A 22,200-nucleotide genomic window follows, 5' to 3' on the forward strand; every position below is an offset into this window, starting at 1 on the left:
TGAAGCAAGAGGAGACTTTTCAAATTTCTAACCTACCACATTGAGAAGGGTTCAGTTAACCTTCAGTCTAAGAGAAGACAACTCAACAATACAGGTGTGTGCATCAGTTTCCTGAAAAGCCAACTGAATTAGCATTAAACAGTCACTAACTATATCTCTGGCCTTTCCCTTTGATGGGAATCTACCACTTGAGATCATCTTATATCTTTATTTACTCTCTCCAGTCTATCAAGGATCAGTTCACTCCAAATAAATGAAGAATAATCCCCAACAATACTTATTAAAGACATCAGTTTAGCAGCTTTACTGTAAAATTAAAAACGAGGAAGACACAAGCCTTTCAATACCAATGACAGGGCAAAAAAACTCAACTCATCTGAGGTGTGCCTCCATCCCATAAAAAGTTAGTAACTAATCTCTTTAGAGAGGGAAAATCTCTTTGAGGAGAGCAGGATATCTCCTGAGAGGTGTATAATAGTAAGGGAGAAAATACCAACCAATTCCTTGGATTACTAGAATAAGACTTTTAAGTTACTTAAGCTGAAAGACTGGACAGCTAGTAGGGATGATGGAGTCATGCAGACATTTATAAAACACTATAATACTAAATGGGGTGTGTAGCTTAGTACTGACAATTATTTGTGGGATTTACTTTGACATAATATGTACACATGCACATGCGTGCACACACACACACACACTGATGAGCTATACCAACCACATCAACAGAAAAAAATAACTGTGCTGGTGTCATAGAGAGATAGAGCCCTGACTAGAGTCCAGGTGACCTGAGCTTGATTATTGTGTCAGGAAGTTTGATAGTGCAGGATGGGTGTGCATATCCTGTGGATGTGGGAACATTCTGAGAAGACTCTCTCCTGGAGGTCTGGTGAAGGCTGGGCTTTGAGCTGTGGGTGCATGGCTGCTGCAGCTGGGTGGAAATGACTTTGACCACACCTCATTGCCCACCCACCACACATGCAAAATATCTGTTACCATATGGGTAGGGATTATGCCAGTAAAAATCCCTTACTAGCTGCAGCATGATGGCATCTTGCTTGACCTGTTCCACTATAAAGTACCAGTAGGTGCATACCCCTAAACCCTGGTGCAGAAATAGGGGAGCTCCACGCATAAGGTGCTCTTCTGGTATGGAGACCCTCTCAGTGTGAGTCACACTGGGGGGTGGGTGCTGCTGACATGGCATGGGAACTTTAGAAAAAGGGCTAATGGATGTGAATATGAACATGCTTAAAGTCAGCAGAGAATGGGAAGAAAAATTCAAAAAATAAAAATAAAAAAAAAAAAACATTTTCCTGGAGGACCAAGCTTCTACACTCCAACTGTCCTGCATTTCTAAATATACTAATCCCAAGGCTACACAACAGTGGAAGTAAGGAGAAACTCACCCAAATGATCCACATTTACATTGCTTCCAGAACAGACTAAATAATTGCCGTCATTCATATGAGGCATTAAACCAAAGTCCCATCTGCCTGAGTTTGCCGTAGCTCAGGTGGAAGTAAAAATCCCACAGCAGCTATTAAAAGAGTGGGTGAATTTCCCTGGTGCCCTGGTCAAATTTCCCCTAGTCAGTATAAATGCCACCTCAGGTCTTCCCTGAAAAGAGGCTACTAGCCTAGTGAAACTAACCGTGTTTGCAAAAGTAAATAAATACATACATGCATATATAGAATAAATGAAAACAGTTGTTTTCTCTTGACAAACAGCATGGTTCCATTAAAAGATTCAGTTTAAAAATGTGATGTGTGGATGTTCCACCATCTTGGGAGAAGGTTTTAATAGTAGCTCTACCCAAAAGGAAGGATGGAAAGGAGGCTCCAACTAATCACAGGCCAGTTCTGTTGTTAACATATGATGCAAAAATCTGTGCTTAGCTGCTATTAACTGGGTTGGAAAAAGTGAAAGTGTGTCTGGTAAGGGAGAGGCACCATTTTTTTTTTTTTGTAAGGAGGTGAAGGTCAAAGATGACTTTTATCTATTGTTAGATCTTATGGAGACCATGAAAGACCAACAAATTAGTTCAGTGAGGATAGTTTTTTTATGATTATATAGGCATTTGATTCTTAGCTAAAATCTTTAGGGAGGTGTCTCTGTGAAGAACATTTATTCTTGAACTTATAGCATGCTATATGATTCTGATTCTGAAGCACAGGTTTATTACCAGGGTTATGACATGGTCCGGAGTGACAATCCCGATGATGGCTGCAAATGGCGCTCTTTCTCAGGCTGACAGGGTTGAAAGACAAACCAGATCATTGTGTCTTCCCACTCCTATTCTATTTTAATTGGTTATAGAGGTACCAATGAAAGGACTAGGATAAGTCAGAAGATTAAGGGGTGCAGGAAAGTGAACTTCAGAAGCATTCATTTATTTGCAAATCAAACATAGCATGATGGTATACTGATATGTCAAACAGAGTCCAGTGCTGGCAATAAAACAACTATAATGTGTAAGTGCTTTTGTCTTCATTGTAGTAAATCAGACATCTTCAAAACAACTTTAACTAACTTGTTAATTATATAATAAAAATCATGTCATATGATCACAATAGGGTGATACATGAATTCAAAATGAATTATAAAAATATATATTTTAAACTGCATATTAAGGTCCAAAAATATACAAATGCATATCTAAATAGTTTTAAAATCGTATTAATACTCATAAAATACATATATTTCCTCAGATTTAATTTTTGATCATAACTTGGCAGCTTCAAGCTTTAAAACACTAGCAATACTGACAGATTTATTCAGAACAGGTTTATTAGTGCCATTTAACCTCATTTGCCACTTTAATTTCCACTCTTCCAATCACGCTTCCAAATTGCAATCCCACAAGTTAAACACAACCTTAATTCCTAAATGCTTGCTCATCAAGGTAGAAGAATTTGGAAGTAGTCTTTCAAGAATTTGGTAAATTTGGTAGATAAGTTGAAATTAAATTTCACCCCCCCCCCCAAGAAAAATCAGTGGTGATTTACTTGAGAGGCGCTAAATTAAAAGGGCTGTTACCACTGATAATACAGAAAGGGGAAGACCCTGAGGTTGAGGTTTAGCCCTCTACATCAGAAAAAAAAATAATGGAAATTAGGAGTGATTTGGATGGTGCCAATTTTGTTAGACTGTTGGTTGGGGAGGGTGAGTCTGCTCTGCTTTTAGGTAGAATAAACATGATCAGAATGTTTGCAGTACTCTGTGTACTGTATCTCACAATGCTTATTCCTGTAAGTACTAGATATAAAATAAATGAAGCACAAGTATGATTTGTCTTCAAGTTTTGTCTGAAGATGAAGGCAGAAGGATGGGAAGGACAAAATTACAGGACCAGGAGGGAGACATCAGACTTGTATAGATAAGCAGTAGTAGGTAACTTGGTGACCATGGTTAGGGCAACTATAAGACCACATCTCAGGTGGATGTTATGGGAGATGAATATTGAGAGAAGGAGGGTAGTGATGAATTGAACAGTTCTGAATAACTTTTGGGAGGGGTAAACAGGATGGTAAAGGGGAAGTTGGTGTCAGATTTAGGTTTACAGGGGACTGGTTCAGGAAGGAAGGAAAGATGAATGTAACCTCAAAAGGTGAATAGCTTCAGTGGTGGAAAGGTGCGAGCATAAGGAAAGTACAAGATTTACAAACTGAAGTAAAAGTGAAAGGTTAGAAACTTTTTCAATCAATTAAATATATAATATAGTATTATGAAGTGAAATTGACTGGAACATAAAGGGATCACCAGAAAATTGGTCAAAGGCAGGCCTGCAAAGAGATTGAAATGGGATAGAAGTTAAGCAGTTAAAAGGAAGAATGCTTGTCATGTGAAAGGCAGCGAGAGTTGTGGGTCATTTTTAAAGCTTTGGGCTGGTACCCAAAAAAATTAGAAAATGTGGTGCAGTGGGTACAGTGACCAGAGGGGAATGATCATATCTGGCAAGAGTCCTTGCAGTTTTGCACATGATTAGGATGTGAGTCAGTAAATGGCACAATAATACCAGTCTACTTGTGTATGAAAGAGGGTGAAAAAGGGATGGCTGCTGCTGGAAGTGTTAAGATAAGGGATTTTGGCTTCCATAAATGATGGTGGTGGAACATAATATAATATGCTGAAGGGAGGACTGGAATATAAATGGACCATTGAAAAAATGGTCAAAGGCGGGTCTACAGAGAGAGAGAGAGATCAAAAGGCATAGAACACAGAAGCTAAGCAGTTAAAAGGAGAGCAGTTGTCATGTATAAGGCAGGGAGAATTAGGGATAATGTTTAAAGCATTGGGTGTGTTTCCAAAAAAAGAGAGAGAAATGTGTTGCAGTGACAAGAGGGGAATGGGATGATGATCATATCTGGCAGGAGTCCCTGCAGTTGTGTAAGGAAATTAGGATGTGAATCAGCAAATGGCAGGACAATCCCTGTCTACTTGTGTGTGAGAGTGGTTGAAAAAAGGATATCTGCTCCTGGAAGTGTTAAGATAATGGGTCTGACTATGCATATATGATGGTGGTGTGCAGAAGATAAGAAGAGATGGAGTAAGACAGGAAGATGTGTGAGGAGTTGTATAGGAAGATAGGTTCCATAAAAGTGGGAATGTTTTCTTTAAGATGTTGATGCACAAGATGGAGGCAGATCATGGATAGGCAGGCTAGAGATTATTATTAATGGACGAGTAAAAATCTCAAAATTGGTTTAGTAGAGGGCAAAGGTGTACAGGGAATTAAGAGAGATGGAGACATTAAAGCAGGGGTCTAATAGCAGAGCAAGGCACAGAAGAACAAGATGAAGAATGATGAAAACTATAAGCTGCAGTATTGGGAAGAAGGATTAGGGAAGGGTAATAAGGAGAGAATTGAAGGAGGGAGAACATGCCTCCCTATTTGCCATGCTACCTTTTCAACTTTAGGGTGATAGAGAAGGGACAAGTGACAGTCTTGTAATAGGATTACACTAAAGAGACAGGACAATTTATGTGGAAAAGCTCCAGGAGTGAGTCTTGAACTGAAAGATGTGAAGCCTTCATTTTGTAATTTTCAAGTTGTAGAATATAGCTGGTGGGTTGGACCTTACAAGCAGGTTTAGGTATAGGAATAGGCCTAAAGAGGCTAGGAATGACATAGGAGTTACAATACATTAGTCTGAAACTTAAGGAGAAAGCAAGTGGAAAGTAGTGCTTAAGTCATTTTTATCTGTAGCAGTAATTTTGAGGGAACCAGCCAAATGCTGCAGCTTCATCTCACCATTTGTAATGTTTTTAGTAGCTCTTTAAGCCCATATAGAATCATTCAGGTGCTTCATTTTTTATTTAATGTTAAAAACATTCTAATCTCATTTATGCTACCTATCTAGACACTTTTTTTATACAATTCTGTCATTAGTATTTACTTGTAATGTCTACTCTCCATGGGTATTTTTTCATCATCTTTCTTATCATGTATAAACTTTGAGCAACTGCTAAACCGTATAAACTCCTTAGCAACTGTTCAGCTTTTATTTCTACAGTATTGACTGTATGTACTTTTGTAATTGTACAATCTTGTATTTGTGTAAGCTGTCATTCTTGTATAGTTATGAATGAATGTACATTTTTTTCATTGTATTTTTGGAGCTTTTTTCCTTGGCTCTCCACTGAAAATGAGTCCCTGGCTCAGCTGGACTAATCCGGTTAACAAATGACAAATAAATATAAACATAAATAAATAAATGACAATACATCGTGCACTTTCTGGTACATGTATACGTGTGTGTGTGTGTGTGTGTGTGTGTGTGTGTGTGTGTGTGTGTGTGTGTGTGTGTGTGTGTGTGTGTACTCAAGAGCGCTTCAGCTTCACAGCCTTTCAAGTAGATTTGACTCTTAACCAAGACACTGGTGAGTGAGATAAAATGGACAAAGTAGATAACTGCATCTTAGTTTGTAAAGGAGAACCATGCCCACAGATTAAAAAAAAAGTCTTGATGTTTCCTATATTTTAAGAGTACTTTTGGACTCTATATCTTTTTTTATATTTTTAAATGTAATTCCAGAGTCTGCCCACACTGGGTCTGGCATCTTGATTTGTTAGTCTACCTCCAGGCATTCAACAGTACAGTATTTGGAGTTAAAATATTACATCATAGACCCTAAGCTAACTGTTACATTATAGCCCCTAAGCTCTTCTTAGTGCATTGACTTTACATGAGTTTTTATATATACCCTGCATTCTTTTAGTCAGTCAGGTTTAATTACCATTTCTTGCTTTTCAATGACTACTTAAAAGACAAACAGATAATCACACAGAACAGTATTCTCAGCACATGAGCTTTGTCTCCTGGTGTGAGCTATCAATCACAGAAGCAAACAGCTCAAATTTGTCACTTTGACAGATACAAAGGGGAGGTGTTGGGGTGGAGATGAGTTTAAGGACTACAACTCAGGCATAACAAAATAATGAAAATTGGCGACTTTAGAAAGAAGTAGTAGTAACAGACACTGATAATAATGTCCTGTGTGATTATCACTGTCTGTCTTTTAAATAGTCATTAACATGACTGACTAAAAGAAAGCAGGGTATACATGAAAACACATGCAAAATCAATGCATTGACAGGAGCTTAGGGGCTATGATGTAATATTTTAAACTCAAACACTACAATGTAGAATACCTAAAGGTAGACTTAAAAATCGAGATGCTGGACCGTATGTGGGCAGACTCTGGAATTACATTTCAAATATAAAAAAAGTATTTAGATTCCAAAAATGCTGTTGAAGTGTAGAAAGCATCAAGACATGATGACATAAACATGTTTTTTTTTGTATGTGGATTGGTTCTCCTTTAAAAAATACTGTTTTAAAGAATCTTGCAGTTGTTTAGGAAAAAAAAAACACTTCAAGTTTCAGCTTTAGTACAGGAGAGGGTGTCCAGTAATTTAAAGGAAAAAATAAATCAAATGCACTCAGAGGTGTTTATACAGGTGAGACACTGAAGAATATATAATGTGTAATAAAAAAGGCTGGACAAAATAGAAGAAGCGTTAACTAGTGAGTCAGATGAACTAATAAAACTGCAAAAAATCATAGGCTGAAATGAAGTGAAGCCTGGTTTAGCATATGGCTTCCAAAGAAGAGCTGCTTCCAAAAATAGTCGAGTGAAAAAACAAAGCATACAGAAAAAATGAGATTTTCTGCTGTACCATAGAAGCTAGAAGGAACAGACTACATTAGTTTCATGAAAGTACAAATAAGCAATTACTCTGGTGTTCCTCAACAGGATTTGTTAATTGAGAAGGCACGTGGTGTATATGATCCAAGTCTGACCTTGAGAAAGCAGCCAAGACCTACATTAGTATGAAACCTTTGCCACTGTTCCAACGTAAATGCTTGAGTGAAAGAAAAAAGCATAGGAGATGATAAAAACTGGAAGTACATTGGACTCAAACCAGAAACGTGTTGGAATATGGGACTGATCAGAAAACAGATCAATAACATTATGAAATTAGTGAATAAATGTGAGACTGCAAAGCATCAGTCCCATTAAATATAGGATTAAACTTGTAAAATATGGCTTTGCAAGAAGTGATTTAGAAAGTGTAGAATTTTGATGGCTATGTTAAACCAGTGGATGAATTGTAAAGAATATACCCCACTTTATGTCCTTACTGTTTTGAAGTACACTGAAGGAGTAACTGCAAGTAAAACAGTTTTGTTCTTATTAATATTTGTATAAAACTTCATGATGTAACTTTTATGTCAGGTTGTAAAGCAATTTTGTATGGGGTGCAGTCAGGTAAGTTTTAAATGTGAGGTGAATGAGTCTTATCAGTGATTGTAACATATGTTAGACATTAAATCAAGTTCTTAGTTGTAATGTATCCAGAGCTTCACAAGGTAAGAAAGTCTGAAAATAAGCAATTAAAGTAAATATAAGGATGTGATCTCGAGCTGCTGTAATGAGGGATGTAAAAGTATACTGAACACAATATGTAGAATTAATGTAATTTCCCCTGTTTTCAGAGGGATACATGTCTAGATTAATGCCCTTGATTTAAGCTATAGACAAGGGTCTTAAGCAAATAGGGGTGGAAAATAAGACAAAACAATGAAAGGATAGAAATTGCATCTGCAATGTAATTTGACATTTTTTCATTAGCAAATACTCTCAGTGGAAAACGAGAAGTGTACAGGTCCAAGTAAATATTCATGGGTGGCCTGAACAGTGTGTTCTGACTGAAATTTACAAACATTTTTTCATGCATCTGAAAAGTTACAAGTTACTAGCTGTTTTTTTCCTCTCTCTCTTTCACATTATCAACTGCATTTACTTGGTGACCAACAACCTGCAGTTGCAAGCAATTATGAGAGGTCTGAACACAGTGTGCTGAGTGAAATGTACGGTATACTTAACATTTAAAATTATATTGGCAAGCAGATTAGTGAAAATCTGGAATAGAAGCTTCTGATGAAAATGGGATAATTAGTAGGCCATATAAAATATAGCATGATAACTATAAGAATCAATTAAAGGAGATTAGAAAAGAATGGGAAGATAGACAAGAAACATAATTTACTAGAGAACATTAGGAGGACATATGTATGGCTGCCAAGTATGCAACAAAGTCCAGAAGGTTTAGGACCTTTGCTTGGAAGTGTTTGCATAGGTATTTTCATACCCCAAGCAGACTTCAAAGATTTATTAGGTAGACCACAAATGTTGGAGGTCTGATACTGTAGAAAGAGGTACATGGGAACATGTGTTTTGGAAGCGTACTGAGTTGGCATATTTTAAAAATTCCCTACAGAGTACTCTGTCAGAAATATTGGATGACCAAATGGCTGTAACTAAGGAAATAATTATTTTTAGCTGGGACCCAGGATCTGAATTGCCTAGATACAGTAAGGCCTTATTAAGTTTATGCTGTTGGCTGGCAAAAATGCAAAAGTAGTTTCAGGACCATAATGGCCTTGAGCAGACATTGAGAGAAGTCCATCCACTCCTTCTGTCTAGATGGAGGATCTGAAAGGACATAATTTGTCTTTTGTTGCTTTTTCTTTGGTGTGATATCTGCTTGAACCAAGCAGGGTGGTTCAGACCCCTGATGTATCTCAATTAACATTCTAAGAATGTCATCCCTAACTAAAATTTGCAGGATGCTTTCTGGTTCCTTTGAAATTATGAATCTCAGTTCCCCCTTCTCAACAGTAGCAGTCTCATCAACTGTATGTCCCTCTGATGTCATACTAGCCTTCTACAGAGTCATAGTAGAGGACATCAGAGATAGAGATGGATGTACTCTGGGTTCTGTAACCTCAGAAGGTACATCAGAATCAGACTGAGAAGACTGAGTGTCAGGCCTAGGCCTCTTGAGTTTTTCTTGTGGGATGGAGGTACATCCAGGGAGGCAGTATCTGCTGTCTTGGAGTGGTCCAAACACTTCAGATTCTGGGCCTCTGTGAAGGTGTTACATAAAGACAAATGGGATTGCAAAATCCTGGAGACAAAGGCTTGGCAAGCAGAACAGCCCTTGTAGTCGTAATCTGCACCAGTGTAGAATAGACATTGAATATAGGTTCATAGCTTGTTACAAGGCTAAAGACCACTAGGGCCCTTATAAGCCTATCCAACCCACAAATAGAATAAGTGCAAGAATAACCAGAAAAAAACAAAAAAAGAGTAGCACTTATGGTCTAGATACTTCAGCCAGCAACTTTTGAGTGATGACAAGTAGAATAAACCAGTTATAGTTTTAACACTAAAACCACTAAACACAATGTTCCATCCCTATATGCTAAAATTTCATCAGAAGTACATATGTGATTTGTCTTCCTGTTTATATACACACTGTCATAATCATTTCTGCTATAAGATAACATGAATGTTTTAAAATAATATAAATATGTATATCTTTACTTAAAAATTAATATCTATATAAAAACCCTTATTTTAAACCAATTACAGAAAACTACAATAAGTAAACTGGTTTGGGACCATATGGTAAAGCAAAAGTATGTCATCATCCATGTGTTATGAACTTTGCCCTATATTATGTCGTGAATCTTTTATGATAAGTTATTTAGTAGGTGAAAGAGAATAATAGAACTTATTGTGTGCAAAAACTTAACATGTAGAGAATGATTAATCCTATTTTATGCAAAAACTTAAACCATTTTACTAGTAAAATAATAAAAATAAGAATAAAACTACTTCCTCTCATAAAAAAAATAAATGTGATAGTTATAACCTAGCTGTTCTTAATGCTAATACAGGGGCTACTGATATATAATCATACAATCCTGATTTTAAGTAGAAATATACATATTTATATTATTTTAAAATGTTCATGCTATCCTATAGCAGAAATGATGATTATTAGAAAGTACAGGTAAATGGTGTATGTATTTCTGATGACGTCTTAGTACGTGTAGACAAAAATGCTGTGTTTAGTGGTTTTAGCATTAAAATTATAAGTGGTAATAAAGTTTGTTCTATTTGCTTGCCCAAATGCTGCTGGCTAAAGTATCTGACCATAAGTGCAACTCTTTTTTGCCCCTTATAAACCTAGCCATGCACCCCAAACCATTTAGGTCTCGAGTGTCATGGGCATCTATACGGGGAGGGGGGCCTTGTTAGTAGGTAGGTGACTAAGGATTTGTAGGGAGTGTTGTTAGTTAAGATAATACTTTTCTTTATGATAATACTTTTCTTATGGAGGTCTTTGTACAGAATTTGCCTACCATACTCCTAGCTGACATCTAACACAGAAATGACAAAACAATTTATATAAGTAAAGGAAGGTTTCTCAATGGGACACTTATCTGTCTTTCTTTAGTAGTTAGGGTACCAACACCATTTGAAGATCAGTCCAATGGATGTGAGACCTGCACTCGGGCTGGCAGCAAGATAGTCTAAGAATCTGTGCTCATACGTCTGTCTACATACCCTTAAGCTTTGGAGATAAGTTCTTATGTTGGATGTACAGTCCAGGGAAGATTAAGCTTTGGTACCCTGGCTGGAATTTAGCAGTGAAAACCCATCTGTTTGGAATACTATATCAATGATCATAGTCAGGACATCTTGCACATGTAAATCACTGGTATACTGAAAATGGGCTCAAATTAAATGCAGCAAAGAGTAATATTGTCACATTTGGTAAACATTCCCTCCCCTCAACCAACAGCATATACCATATCCCACTTCAAAATGAAAATTTTTTTCAGGACCATAGAACATGGGTTCATAATTCCCTTTTTTTGATTGCCATGTGACAGCAGTAGTCAGAAAATCCTTCTACTCAACACAACTAATTGCCAAGGTAATATTCAAATCCAAAGGGATCATCATTCCCTTACTTTTAGCATCAATTAGGCCAGTTATACAGTACAACATCCCCTTCTGGACCTCACTAGACATATCAAACAACTAGAAAGATCCCAAAAGTTCCTAACTAAGGAGCTCATGGGCTTACAGACCAGGAGAGACTGGAAGCACTGTCCCTTTTTTCAGTATATTATAGACTCTTGAGGGGAGATCTATGACTTGCCTTCTGTGCCAGTAGAGGCCCTGTTATCCTGGATCTCTTGTATCTCCTTAAGACTAACAGATCCACAAATACCAGAACCTGGGAACTAAATCTTCACCAGCAGATAAAGAAAATGAGACGGAGAGCTAGATAAATCATTCAGCACACATTCCCCACCTTTGGACCATAAAGTCCATGCAGATTAAGCAGCATGATACACTACTGTCCTTCAAACTGGACCTGGATGATTGGATAGGTACACACAAATTCATCCTACACATGACTGGCCTAGCCCTCCTAGAAAAAAAGAGATATCGCCTAAGGGTTGGTACTGGCAAAGTGTAAATGGTCATGAAACTCAATTGTTATGAAATTGCTGTAAAGAGCAAGCTAGAGTTTTCACTGTGTTATAATGTTAAACCTCCTGTAGTAGAGGTCAGTGGGATATATGCAAATGACCCTGTAAAGGCAAACAGTGTTTCAGTTTCATGGCTTTTAAATGTGCATGACTTATTACTTTCTAAGTCATTATTCATATATTCAGGCCAATAAAGCATTACCCCACAAGCAGTAGAAAGGCATGTTTTGGATTTTTAGTGACCTCATCAACAGGTCCTTAGCTGGGTTTTTCTTGCAGTTTTTACTGAATTGTTTGGCTGTGTGACCTTTTTATTCTTTGGTTTGTATGTTAGTTGGGATATTTTGTGGGTAACTAAATATTTATGGACATCAGGCTTGATTTTAAGCTTGGCGTTTCTAAAGTATAGTCAAACAATCCACTTGCTATTAATGAAGTAAAGCCATTACAGCAGACCACACGCTATAATGGACATGCTTAGATGTAGTGTTCTTCCATGTAACATTTTTTTTTTATTTATCCCTTTGTTGACTGGCTTAGTCTCACTAGGATACTGGCCTCTTTTTTGGGGAAAACTGAGGTGAATTTATACTACTAGGAGAGATTTCACCAGGGTACAGGAGATTTTCCCCTACTCTTTTCAATAGGTGCCATGGGATCTCTTACATCCACCTGAGCTACCATCAACTTAAGCAGATGGGAACTCACATTAATATCTCATCAAAAGGATGAAACACTGAGTACAGCACCCCTTTATGCTGTATTGCTGCATCAGCAATAAATCTACCTAGTGTGTAAATAGAACTCACAGCCTTCTGCACCAAAGGTGAGTGTGCTACCTGTTGTGCCACTGACATGCAAGAAACTATCATGCCACACCCCTATTTTCACCATGCACATTAATGAGGAAAGTTAAAAAAAAAAAAGAAAAATTTAAAGGTTTACATCGTTGATTTGATTCTATATTTTTCATGCAATGTTTTAGAGGCATATCTGAACAATTATTGGTGTCCCAACTCCCATTTTGTCATAAACTCTCAATGCATTTCCCATGCAACAAGATAACATATTTAGCAATATGTTCTTTGAGTATGCTATAAGTGACATGAATATTCCATCTGGCAAAAAATTTGGCACACACATATAGTCCTATGCCAGATGTCAGAATAACCGTCATAATTTTGAGTGGCAGAAAGACACTGAAGCTATAAACAAGTACAAATGGCCTAAACACAAGACTACTAGTTAAACCCAAAAGGTGAACTTCTATGCACCCTTAATATATCTACAGAAATAGAGTAAACCTGGCATCACTGAATCTGTATGTCAGCTAGGGAAACAAGAAATTGGTTGGTTAGTATAGCATGGGTCAAATGTCCTCACCAATAAGAAAGGAGGAAAACCTGAGATAGCCTTTGATTGCATCTGCACTCATTGGATTCTCCATGTGACAGTATCTTCAGCTGTGGTATGCGTCCATTCTTTCCCTTTCCTCTTATGTTTGGTTATCTGCAGTTGCTTGCTTAACATAGTTGAACTTTCAGTCATCAGAATAAATTAATGTATATAATGATCTGTGCAAACTCAGTTCATTAGAACTCACTGTCCATTGCCTGATACATATCAGACATGTTCCCCCTCTCTTTCTCCTATAAATATTACCACACCAAATGACAAAGTATCTCATTTCTGGTTACACTTTTAAATACAGGTGTAAGCAAGCAAAGAAGGAAACATACAGACAGCAGATAAATATATTTTACCATCCACTGATGTATTTCAGTAGAAATAAACATTCAGGATGAATCTGGAGGTGTTGATGTCAAATGAGCTGTTACAACTCCTACTAGAAAGGTCAGGGGATTTATTGGTGGTACTGCAGCTGATGGCCTAAACAAAACAGACTGAAAGGGATTGATAAGGGGTGCAGAGGTAAGCCCAGGTCACTTATAGGTCATCACTGACAATAATATAAGACAACAAAGTTGAAGGAATAAAATGGCAAACAATGCAGCTTTTACTGCATTTTCAGCTTAACTAGCAAACTCCAAGGTGTACACTAAAGTAAATATATCAGGAGAGCCATAGGGGGTAGACATACTACCTTTACCGTGAATCATCTGTGCTTAAGTACTATAAAAAGAGTTTAAGAGTCCAGTATGGAAGGCACCACAAACCTGGTCTACTTCCTTGAGGGAATGAGTTGAGAGTGGGCACTTTCCTACCCAACCTCTCCCTCTAGCAGACACTGAAGGGCTTGACCTAGGGCAACAGACAGTGAAACCCATAAGAACTATTCCTATAACATTCAGAGCCAAGTATCTACCTTAGCTTCCCCACTTTGTATGTAACCAAGTAAAGATACAACTGAAAAAAAAGCCCTGTACCACTTGTACTATAACTGTCCATGTCTCCTATAGACAATTATTTACCATTGTAAAAGGAGGGTTGAACGTGGTGGAAGGAATGGATAGGTCATGGTTATTGGTAGGGGACCAGAGCAAGCAGAGGACTAAAAGAAATATATATTATATAAATATACATATCATACTGTACCTTAGATATATTGCATACTTTTAAAACTCGCAGTACATTTCTGCACACATTGTCAATGCTTGTATTTCCATGGCAACAAGTGATTCCCAGAACCCGAACTGTTGGCTGCGCAAGAGCCATCATTATAGCTTGAGCATCATCCACTCCACAATCAGTGTCAATCAACAACAGCTTCTCTGCCATTTTAGATGCACTAAAAAAGGAAATAAAGAAAATAAATATAAGTTTACTCTGCAATTGACAGTTTTATTATATAAGACTAGATATGCTACAGATAGATTCTTTAAATTGCGTTGGGTCAGTAAAACTAAAAAAAATTAAAAACAAATAAAATAAAACTGGATATAAATAGGGCTGACTTGTCAAAGTCAGTGCAGAAATACACACCTTAAAGCACATATCTCTTCAACTGAGATGAATCACCAAGTGCCCAAGGATGACAATTCATCAGGAACGTATTAGAGGAAACAACCCAAATTAAATGAGCCACCTGCTCTGGTAGAGTTTTTAGTTGAATTTAGAATAGAAGCTTCTGATAAAAAGAGGATAATTAGTAGGGCATTTAAAATAGAGCACGATAACTATAAGAATCAATCGGAGGAGGTTAGAAAAGTTTGGAAAGAGAGACTGAAAAAAACAATTTACAAGAGAACACTGGAAGGATTTATGCATGACTTCCAAGTATGCAAAAAAAGTGTAGAAGGTTTAGGACCTTTGCTTGGAAGTGTTTGCATAGGTCTTTTTATACCCCAAGCAGACTTCAAAGATTGTTTCTTGAGGTAGATTACAAATGGAGGTCTAACAGGGAAGAAAGAGATACATCGGAACATATGTTTTGGAAGTGTAATGAATTGGTATATTTTAAAAATTCCCTAGAGTACTTTGTCAGAAATATTGGATGACCAAATGGCTGTAATGGCTGTAACTAAGAAAATAATTATTTTGAGCTCGGTCACACAATCTGAATTGCTTAGACAGTATGGCCTTATTAAGTTTATTCTGTTGGCTGGCAACAATGTAATTATTAGAAAACTGTTAAAGAGATGAAATAAGTAGAAATTGGATCTTTAGAAAAGGGAAGGAGCAAATTATTTAGAAATAAATGGAAATTGTGGGAACTATACATGCATAATAATGTGAAGGAGGAGGAGTCGGAGTGAGGTTTAAGGGAAGGCAGGAGTTCAGCAATTTATGTAATGTTGGACTGATGATAGTTACAATGAAGGAAAGCATATGTAATGTATAATGTATACAAATGAAAAAAATTTTAATATGGTTTGTTTTATTTATTCTTAATATAGGCATTGCCTATATCTTGTGTGACAATTTTATAAAGGCGTTTAAAAGAAAAGCGGCGAGACAGAATGTTTTAGGACAGGTAGAAGGAAGAAGATGGAGCAGTAGAGGACAAGGAGGAGATATTGAATAAGTAACTAAGAATATAGTTCTTAGAAAGACTAGGACACAGCAAGGGGCTGGACATTTATCATCCAGGAGTTGTGCATGTACAGTGCCAGGTATCTTCTAGGTATTCTGTTGTCTGGACCTTAAAAGAGCTGGTGTTTACTGTGTTTGTTAGAGAGAGAGAGAGAGAGAGGAAGGGAATTCCAAATTTTAACCAGGAACGCAGAGTACAAAGAGTCACCAGAGTCACCAGCTGAGTTGTTAGCTTTTGTTAACAGTTGAGTTATAAAGTTGGAGAATATTTTTGAAACTAATGCATTTGTTTGGATAATAGATGAGTTTATGGGAAATGGCTAGTTGGCAAAGTGTAAGGAAATGCTTTAGTTCTAATGACTGAAGTGTTTTTAAGGCCAGACAATGATGTGTCATATAATAATGATTGACGTTAAATGTTTTCACCTTATGGTAACACTGTTCTGATAGTGAGAGTTGAGTGCCTTGTAGATTAAGTAAGATCAAGCAGTACTTTTCCTGACATTATCTGTGAGGTGTTGTTTGACTCTATAGAGTACATCTAGCTTTTGTTGGGTGTTATTTTGTTTTATGTCATAATCAGATTTTAATCTTCCATCAGTATTGATTCCTACAAACTTAGTTTGACTTACAAGTTCTATATTGGTGGTGTTAGAGAAAGTGATTTTGAAATTATTTTGTAGTCAGTTGAAGTCTTTGGGGTAAATTTGATCAGTTTTTTTTTTTTTTTTTTTTTTTTAGAGTGAAAGAGCAGCTACGTATCAGGCAGCCAGGCCTCTATGGTGGGGAAAGACTCTTGGGTAAGTTGTTTTAATTTATCTGTGCTTTTAGCAGAACAGTTAATTGTTGAATTGTCTGTATTTTGTATGATAGTGTCTTGTTTAGTAGCTAGGTAAAGATCATTAATAAATATATTGAACAACAGGGGACCTAATATGGATCCTTGAGGGACACCTAATGCAATGGGAAAGAAAGAGGAGATGGAGATGTCCATTTTGTCATTTTCCTGCCTGTTGACTAATTAAGAACCAGTTGGAGAACCAAGACAGTGAAGTTTCATGTATTTCTAGGCAATCTGTTTTTCTCTGGTGAAATACCATGTCAAAAGCTTTGGATAAATCTATGAAACAGGCTGAGACTAAGATCCCAAAGTTTCAATATTGGTTGACAGATGTTATAAAACTAAGGAGAGCTGTACACGTACTGTGAAAAGAACAGGAGAGCTGTACATGTACTGCGACAAGGACAGGAGAGCTGTACATGTACTGTGAAAAGGACAGAAGCCGTGCTTTGTAGTGGAAGGAGGCAGCTGTCAGAGAGAAAGCAGAGGAGTTGAGACTACATACATTTCTCCAGATTTTTTGAGAGTTGATGCAGTTCCACTATAGGCCTGAAGTCTGAGAGCCCATTTGAGCTTCCACCTTTATGGAGAGGAAGAATGTAGTACCTTTCCCATAGGGTTAAGACATAGCTTTCAGTGATGGAGTGGTTTATTAGGATAGAGATAGGAAAAGCAAGGGCATTAGCAGCAATTTTTAAGAACTCAGATGATATGTTATAAATGGCAAGAGTGACAGGTTTTAAGGTTAGTAGTTATTTTTTGATTGTATAAATTGAGACTGGCTGGAGCGCAAATGTTTCAGGGGTTAACAAGAGAGAACAGGAACCTGTGTCTTTCTGTGATGAGGGTTCAATAAGAGAGATTACTGTTTGGATGAAGTGGGTTTTGAATTCGCTGTCTGCTATCAGTATGATAAGATAAAGTAGGTGTAGGTTTTATAGCTGTACTGGGTTTTAAAAGTGGGTTAATTGTAGTCCAAATAGTTTTGGCTTATTATAATTTTCTACCTGTGTATTAATATACTATTTTTATCAGTTTTGATTTGATTTTATTAGAGTTTCTGAGATGTTTATAGAATTGATAGTCTGTTATGGTTTTAACTTGCTTTCATTTTTTTCAAGCTATGTCTCACTCTATTTCATGAAGAATTTAGTACTTTTTTGAAAGCCAGGGGCCAGTTCATTTACTATATTAAGGAATATTAGCTTAAACATGGGAAATAATTTGAAGCGCCGCCAGTTGTTTGATTTTAGTGCTACAATGAATTGCTCCTTACTAAAGGAGGAAAGCTATGAGCAAAGTTATGCTGATGATGTTTTTGGTTAGGTTTATGATGCTTTATTGTGAAGATGGGTAGGTGATCACTTAAGGTACTGGGTAATGTACCTGATGAGAGGATTCCACTTGGGGCATTAGAGAGAATCCATTGTAAGGTAGAAGCTCTTCCAGATTTTTTTGTTGTACCTTGTGGCAGTTGAAATAAGCTGAATGAAATCTTATAGATTAATGACATTAGAAGGATTGAAGGATAGAAGGATTGTTACTGTCAATAGTTTGCCAGTCATTATTCAGGTCTTCTAAAATGATTGTCTCAAGAAATCTCCCCAGATGTCTGCACAAAACTCCTAGGTGTTATCGTAGATAACAATCTTAAATTTGATATGCATGTCAATCAAACTATCAAAACCATCAATAAAAAACTTGGCTTACTATATAGGATTAAACCTTTCCTAACCCCACCTGCTAGAACTGCCATTGCCCGCTCTCATCTATTCTCCACCCTTTTCTATGCCTCCCCTTTACTTACCAACTTAAATAAAACTGATCTTAATAAACTCTCTAGCTGCCATAATCACATAGTTAGATTTGCCACTGGCATGCCCTACAGAACACATCACTGTAAAAACCTAAATTATGTTGGTTGGCTAGAACTGCCCAGCCTAATTCACTACAACCAACTTATAGTGGCTCATGAAGTACTTAACCAACCTGAAAATACATCTGCACTTAAAAACATTATCTATCCCTATTGCAGCCTCAGACCACTTCGCTCATCTAATAGACTGGTAGTTCAAACTGTCAAATCCAACAACTCAGCCAGTGACTCTTGACTTGCCATCTCTGTTGGTAAAACTTGGAACTCACTGCCTGCTGACATTACTGTAGAGACAACCCTAACACAATTCAAGAAAAGTCTCGAGCAGTATTTCAATTCTCATTGGTTATGTCCTTGCTCCAAGCCTGAATAAACCTTTAGTTATATTTGTGTACCAATACTATTTCAACTGCAATTTATTTGTGTTGTAACTGATTAAACTATATCATAAGTTTATGAGATTATATAACTTACATGTCTCAACAGAGTCTGCAAACTGTGCTTAATTTATATTATGTTATGTTTGCTTTTGTAACTACCTTTGGAGCTTTTCTCCCCATGCCTCCGCTGAAAATGGACATGTATCCAGTCAGACAATCCTGGTCGACAAATGTAAAATAAAAAACAAATAAATAAATATGTTGCTTGATGGAAATGATAATAGTTCTTCAGCAATAATTATGTTATTTCCTGGGGAAAAATAAACTCCTGTAATGTAAACGGTTTTGTAAACAAAATGTTAATTTGAAGAGATGCTATAATTATTTCAGCACTGAAGAGTTGTGCTTGGCTTATACGAGGCCTAGAGCGGTTTAAAGAATTCTTGCAGATAATGGCCACCCCACCACCTTTTTATGGGTTCTGTCAAGTCTTAAGGTGATATTTCTGTGATAAGAATTCTTCATTTTTTTATTTTTTGCTTAAGCCAAGTTTCTGTAGTTATTAGTATAGCTGTGGAGTTTAAGGCTACCCAGGCATGCACATCAGTAAGTTTGTTTCTTATACTTCTAAGGTGAGCTGTATATAGGTGGAGACCATATGACTTTGAGGGATGACTATTTTTGTGATACAGCAGACTTGTTACTTTGTTGAGTGGTTGCAGGACCTAAGTTAGGATGGACGTCACCACATGTTTTCAAGTGAAAAAGACCACAAGGAGTATGTATAATGGTGTTTACATTTCAGCCTTAGCCTTGGGAAAGGCTTGTTGATTATGTTGCTGTGGGTGTAATACTTTATTTTAAAGTGGTGGATGGTAGCAGATTAGAAGAGATTAGGGCCTATTAGTAACTGGAGATTAGTAGCTGGAGATGTGTTTGGAAGATGACAGGGGTGGTTATGGAGAGTTGTAATTTAGAGGTAGGTGTTGATAAGATATAAGGAAGGCAGCAGTTGTGAATGATAGTAATACAATTGTGTAGAATAGTAACACTGTATATGTGCAGTAATTAAGAATGAAATTGAAGGAAAATGAAAAAAGAGGAGTGAAAGCGAAGAGTACAAAATATATGTTAAAACTGCAAAGTAGTTAGAAAGGTGATACGAAGGTAAGTGGAAAATACAATGGTTAAAACTAGGAAGTAGATTGAGGGTAGCACTGGGTGGGTGCCTTCCATTGCAACAGCTATTACCAGGATAAGTGACTTAGAAAATGGATGGATGGATGGACGGACGGACGGATGGATGCCTGCATGAATACGAACAGATAAGACACTACTCTGCAGTACTCCACAGGAGGGAATAAGTAACAAATAAAATGCTAGCCCATATCATATACTCCTTATCATAACCTTGCTCAAGTATTTGACACTACTCCACAGTACTGCTCAGGAAGGAATAAGTAACAAATAAACTGCTTATCATAACCTTGCTTGAGTATCTGACACTACTCCACAGAAGAGAATAAGTGACAAATTAAATGAAATGTCAGCTCATATTGCTTAAGAAGAAGGACACAAGTCAGGGTAGGCAATTACTTTCCCCTCCCAATAGAAGTAACCACTGGTGTCTCCAGGGTTCTGTACAGGGGCTACTTCTTTTTTGGACTATTCCTCTCAAATACACACATGGGAAATGGGATCTGAATATTCATATATGCTGATGATTGCAAAGTGGATAACATAACTTCAATAAAAATGCAGAAATGCTCCAAGACTGTCTACAAAATACATACTTGCCGTAGTAGCAAAAATATTACCTTTAGTGTCATAACAACACCACTCAAATAATCAAACCACTCAAACTCTGTCAAAGTGGGAGACTTTACCTCTACCAACAGACCTGTCACCAGTGGGGTCCCAAAAGGGTCAGTGCTGGGCCCACTCTTGCTTGGCATATACTTCTCAAAAGTCCAAACCAAAACGGAAGGGCTGTGGCTAATCAAGGTTGAAGATGAGTGCAAATTAGATGCTATCACTGAATTCCCTAACAATGTCAGTGTACTTCAAAATGGGCGAACAGACCAATGATTGGTGCCAAAGCTGTGGTCTTAAACGAAATAATAAAAATGCATCATCATTCCCTTTGGTAAAAAGAATGTCCCTGTTGATTATAAAATAAACAATAATACCCCAAGTACCAATTCAGCTGTGAGAGACCTGGGAACACAAGTTGACTGTGACCTCAGCTTTGACCACCATGTATCTACTGTGGTGAGGAAGGCATTCTGTGTCACTCACCTAATTAGCAAAGGTATCACCTCAAGAGCAAAGGAGGTTATAACTCCCCTGTACTCATCCCTCATTAGGCCTATTATTGAATATAATGCTTGCTTTGGTATGTACCATACCAGACACCTGCAGTGACTTGAGAGACCTCAGAGATTTCTAACTAAGAAAATTCAGGGTCTCCAGCACATCTTATATGGACAGACTGATGTCACTGTCACTGTACTCAGTAGCGTATAGACTACTTAAAGGCAACTTATGTCTGATTTACAGGGCTATCTCTGACCGAAGTCTAATGGAAGTGCAGCACATCCGTAAGTCAAATGGGACTAGAGTTATGTGTTCCAAGAACCTCAATATAGTCTGCAACATAAACAGGACTTGCTGGAGAGATAGATACATCTCTCAGAGGTTGCCACTCCTCTAGAATAGGCTTCCAATCCTATCAACCATAGCACCTCCATTACCCTGTTTAAGCACAACCTGGATGACTGGATGGGAAACCATAAAATTTTGCCAGAGATTGTCCCAGCCTCTCTCCTGGATATGGGTAGTCCTTGATAGAAAAAAACGTGGGCATAGACGATATCTCTTAAACACTTTTAGATTGAGATTTAATGGCTAGGCTTGTAAAAACCTTTGGGTCAATAGCCTAGTAACATCATATGAACCTACAAATGCAGCATCACGAGACCTTTGAAAAAAAACAGAAATTATAAGTAAATAAATAAATGATCAAAGCATAAAAGAATTCTATCCTTAATGAGCTGGGGGTGATGGTAACAATTTAAACTCTAACCAGTGTGCATTTATCAAAGTCAGAAAAGCATGTTTTGTAGCTTCACTCCAACGGCATCACTGCCTGCTTTATACATCAGCGATCAGACACATTATTGAACACAACTGTATCTAACTTCTACTATGGTCATCTGACTCCCTCAAATGCTATTGTTTTCTCTG

The 22,200-nt window shown here is 37.3% G+C and overlaps 1 protein-coding gene across 1 annotated transcript in view; it reads right to left on the reverse strand.

Annotated features, from left to right (window-relative positions):
* LOC122802524 (inosine-uridine preferring nucleoside hydrolase-like) overlaps positions 1 to 14,607 on the reverse strand; it is a 311,465-nt gene extending 296,858 nt beyond the window's left edge. The window contains exon 1 of the mRNA XM_044072178.1: positions 14,421 to 14,607. Within this exon, the coding sequence (XP_043928113.1) occupies positions 14,421 to 14,603 (183 nt within the window). The 5' untranslated portion in view covers positions 14,604 to 14,607. The remainder of the gene's footprint in view (positions 1 to 14,420) is intronic.
* Positions 14,608 to 22,200: the final 7,593 nt, after the last annotated feature.

This window comes from Protopterus annectens, chromosome 5.part0, assembly GCF_019279795.1.
Source record: "Protopterus annectens isolate FY-2018-M chromosome 5.part0, PAN1.0, whole genome shotgun sequence".
Taxonomy (NCBI): Eukaryota; Metazoa; Chordata; order Ceratodontiformes; family Protopteridae; genus Protopterus; species Protopterus annectens.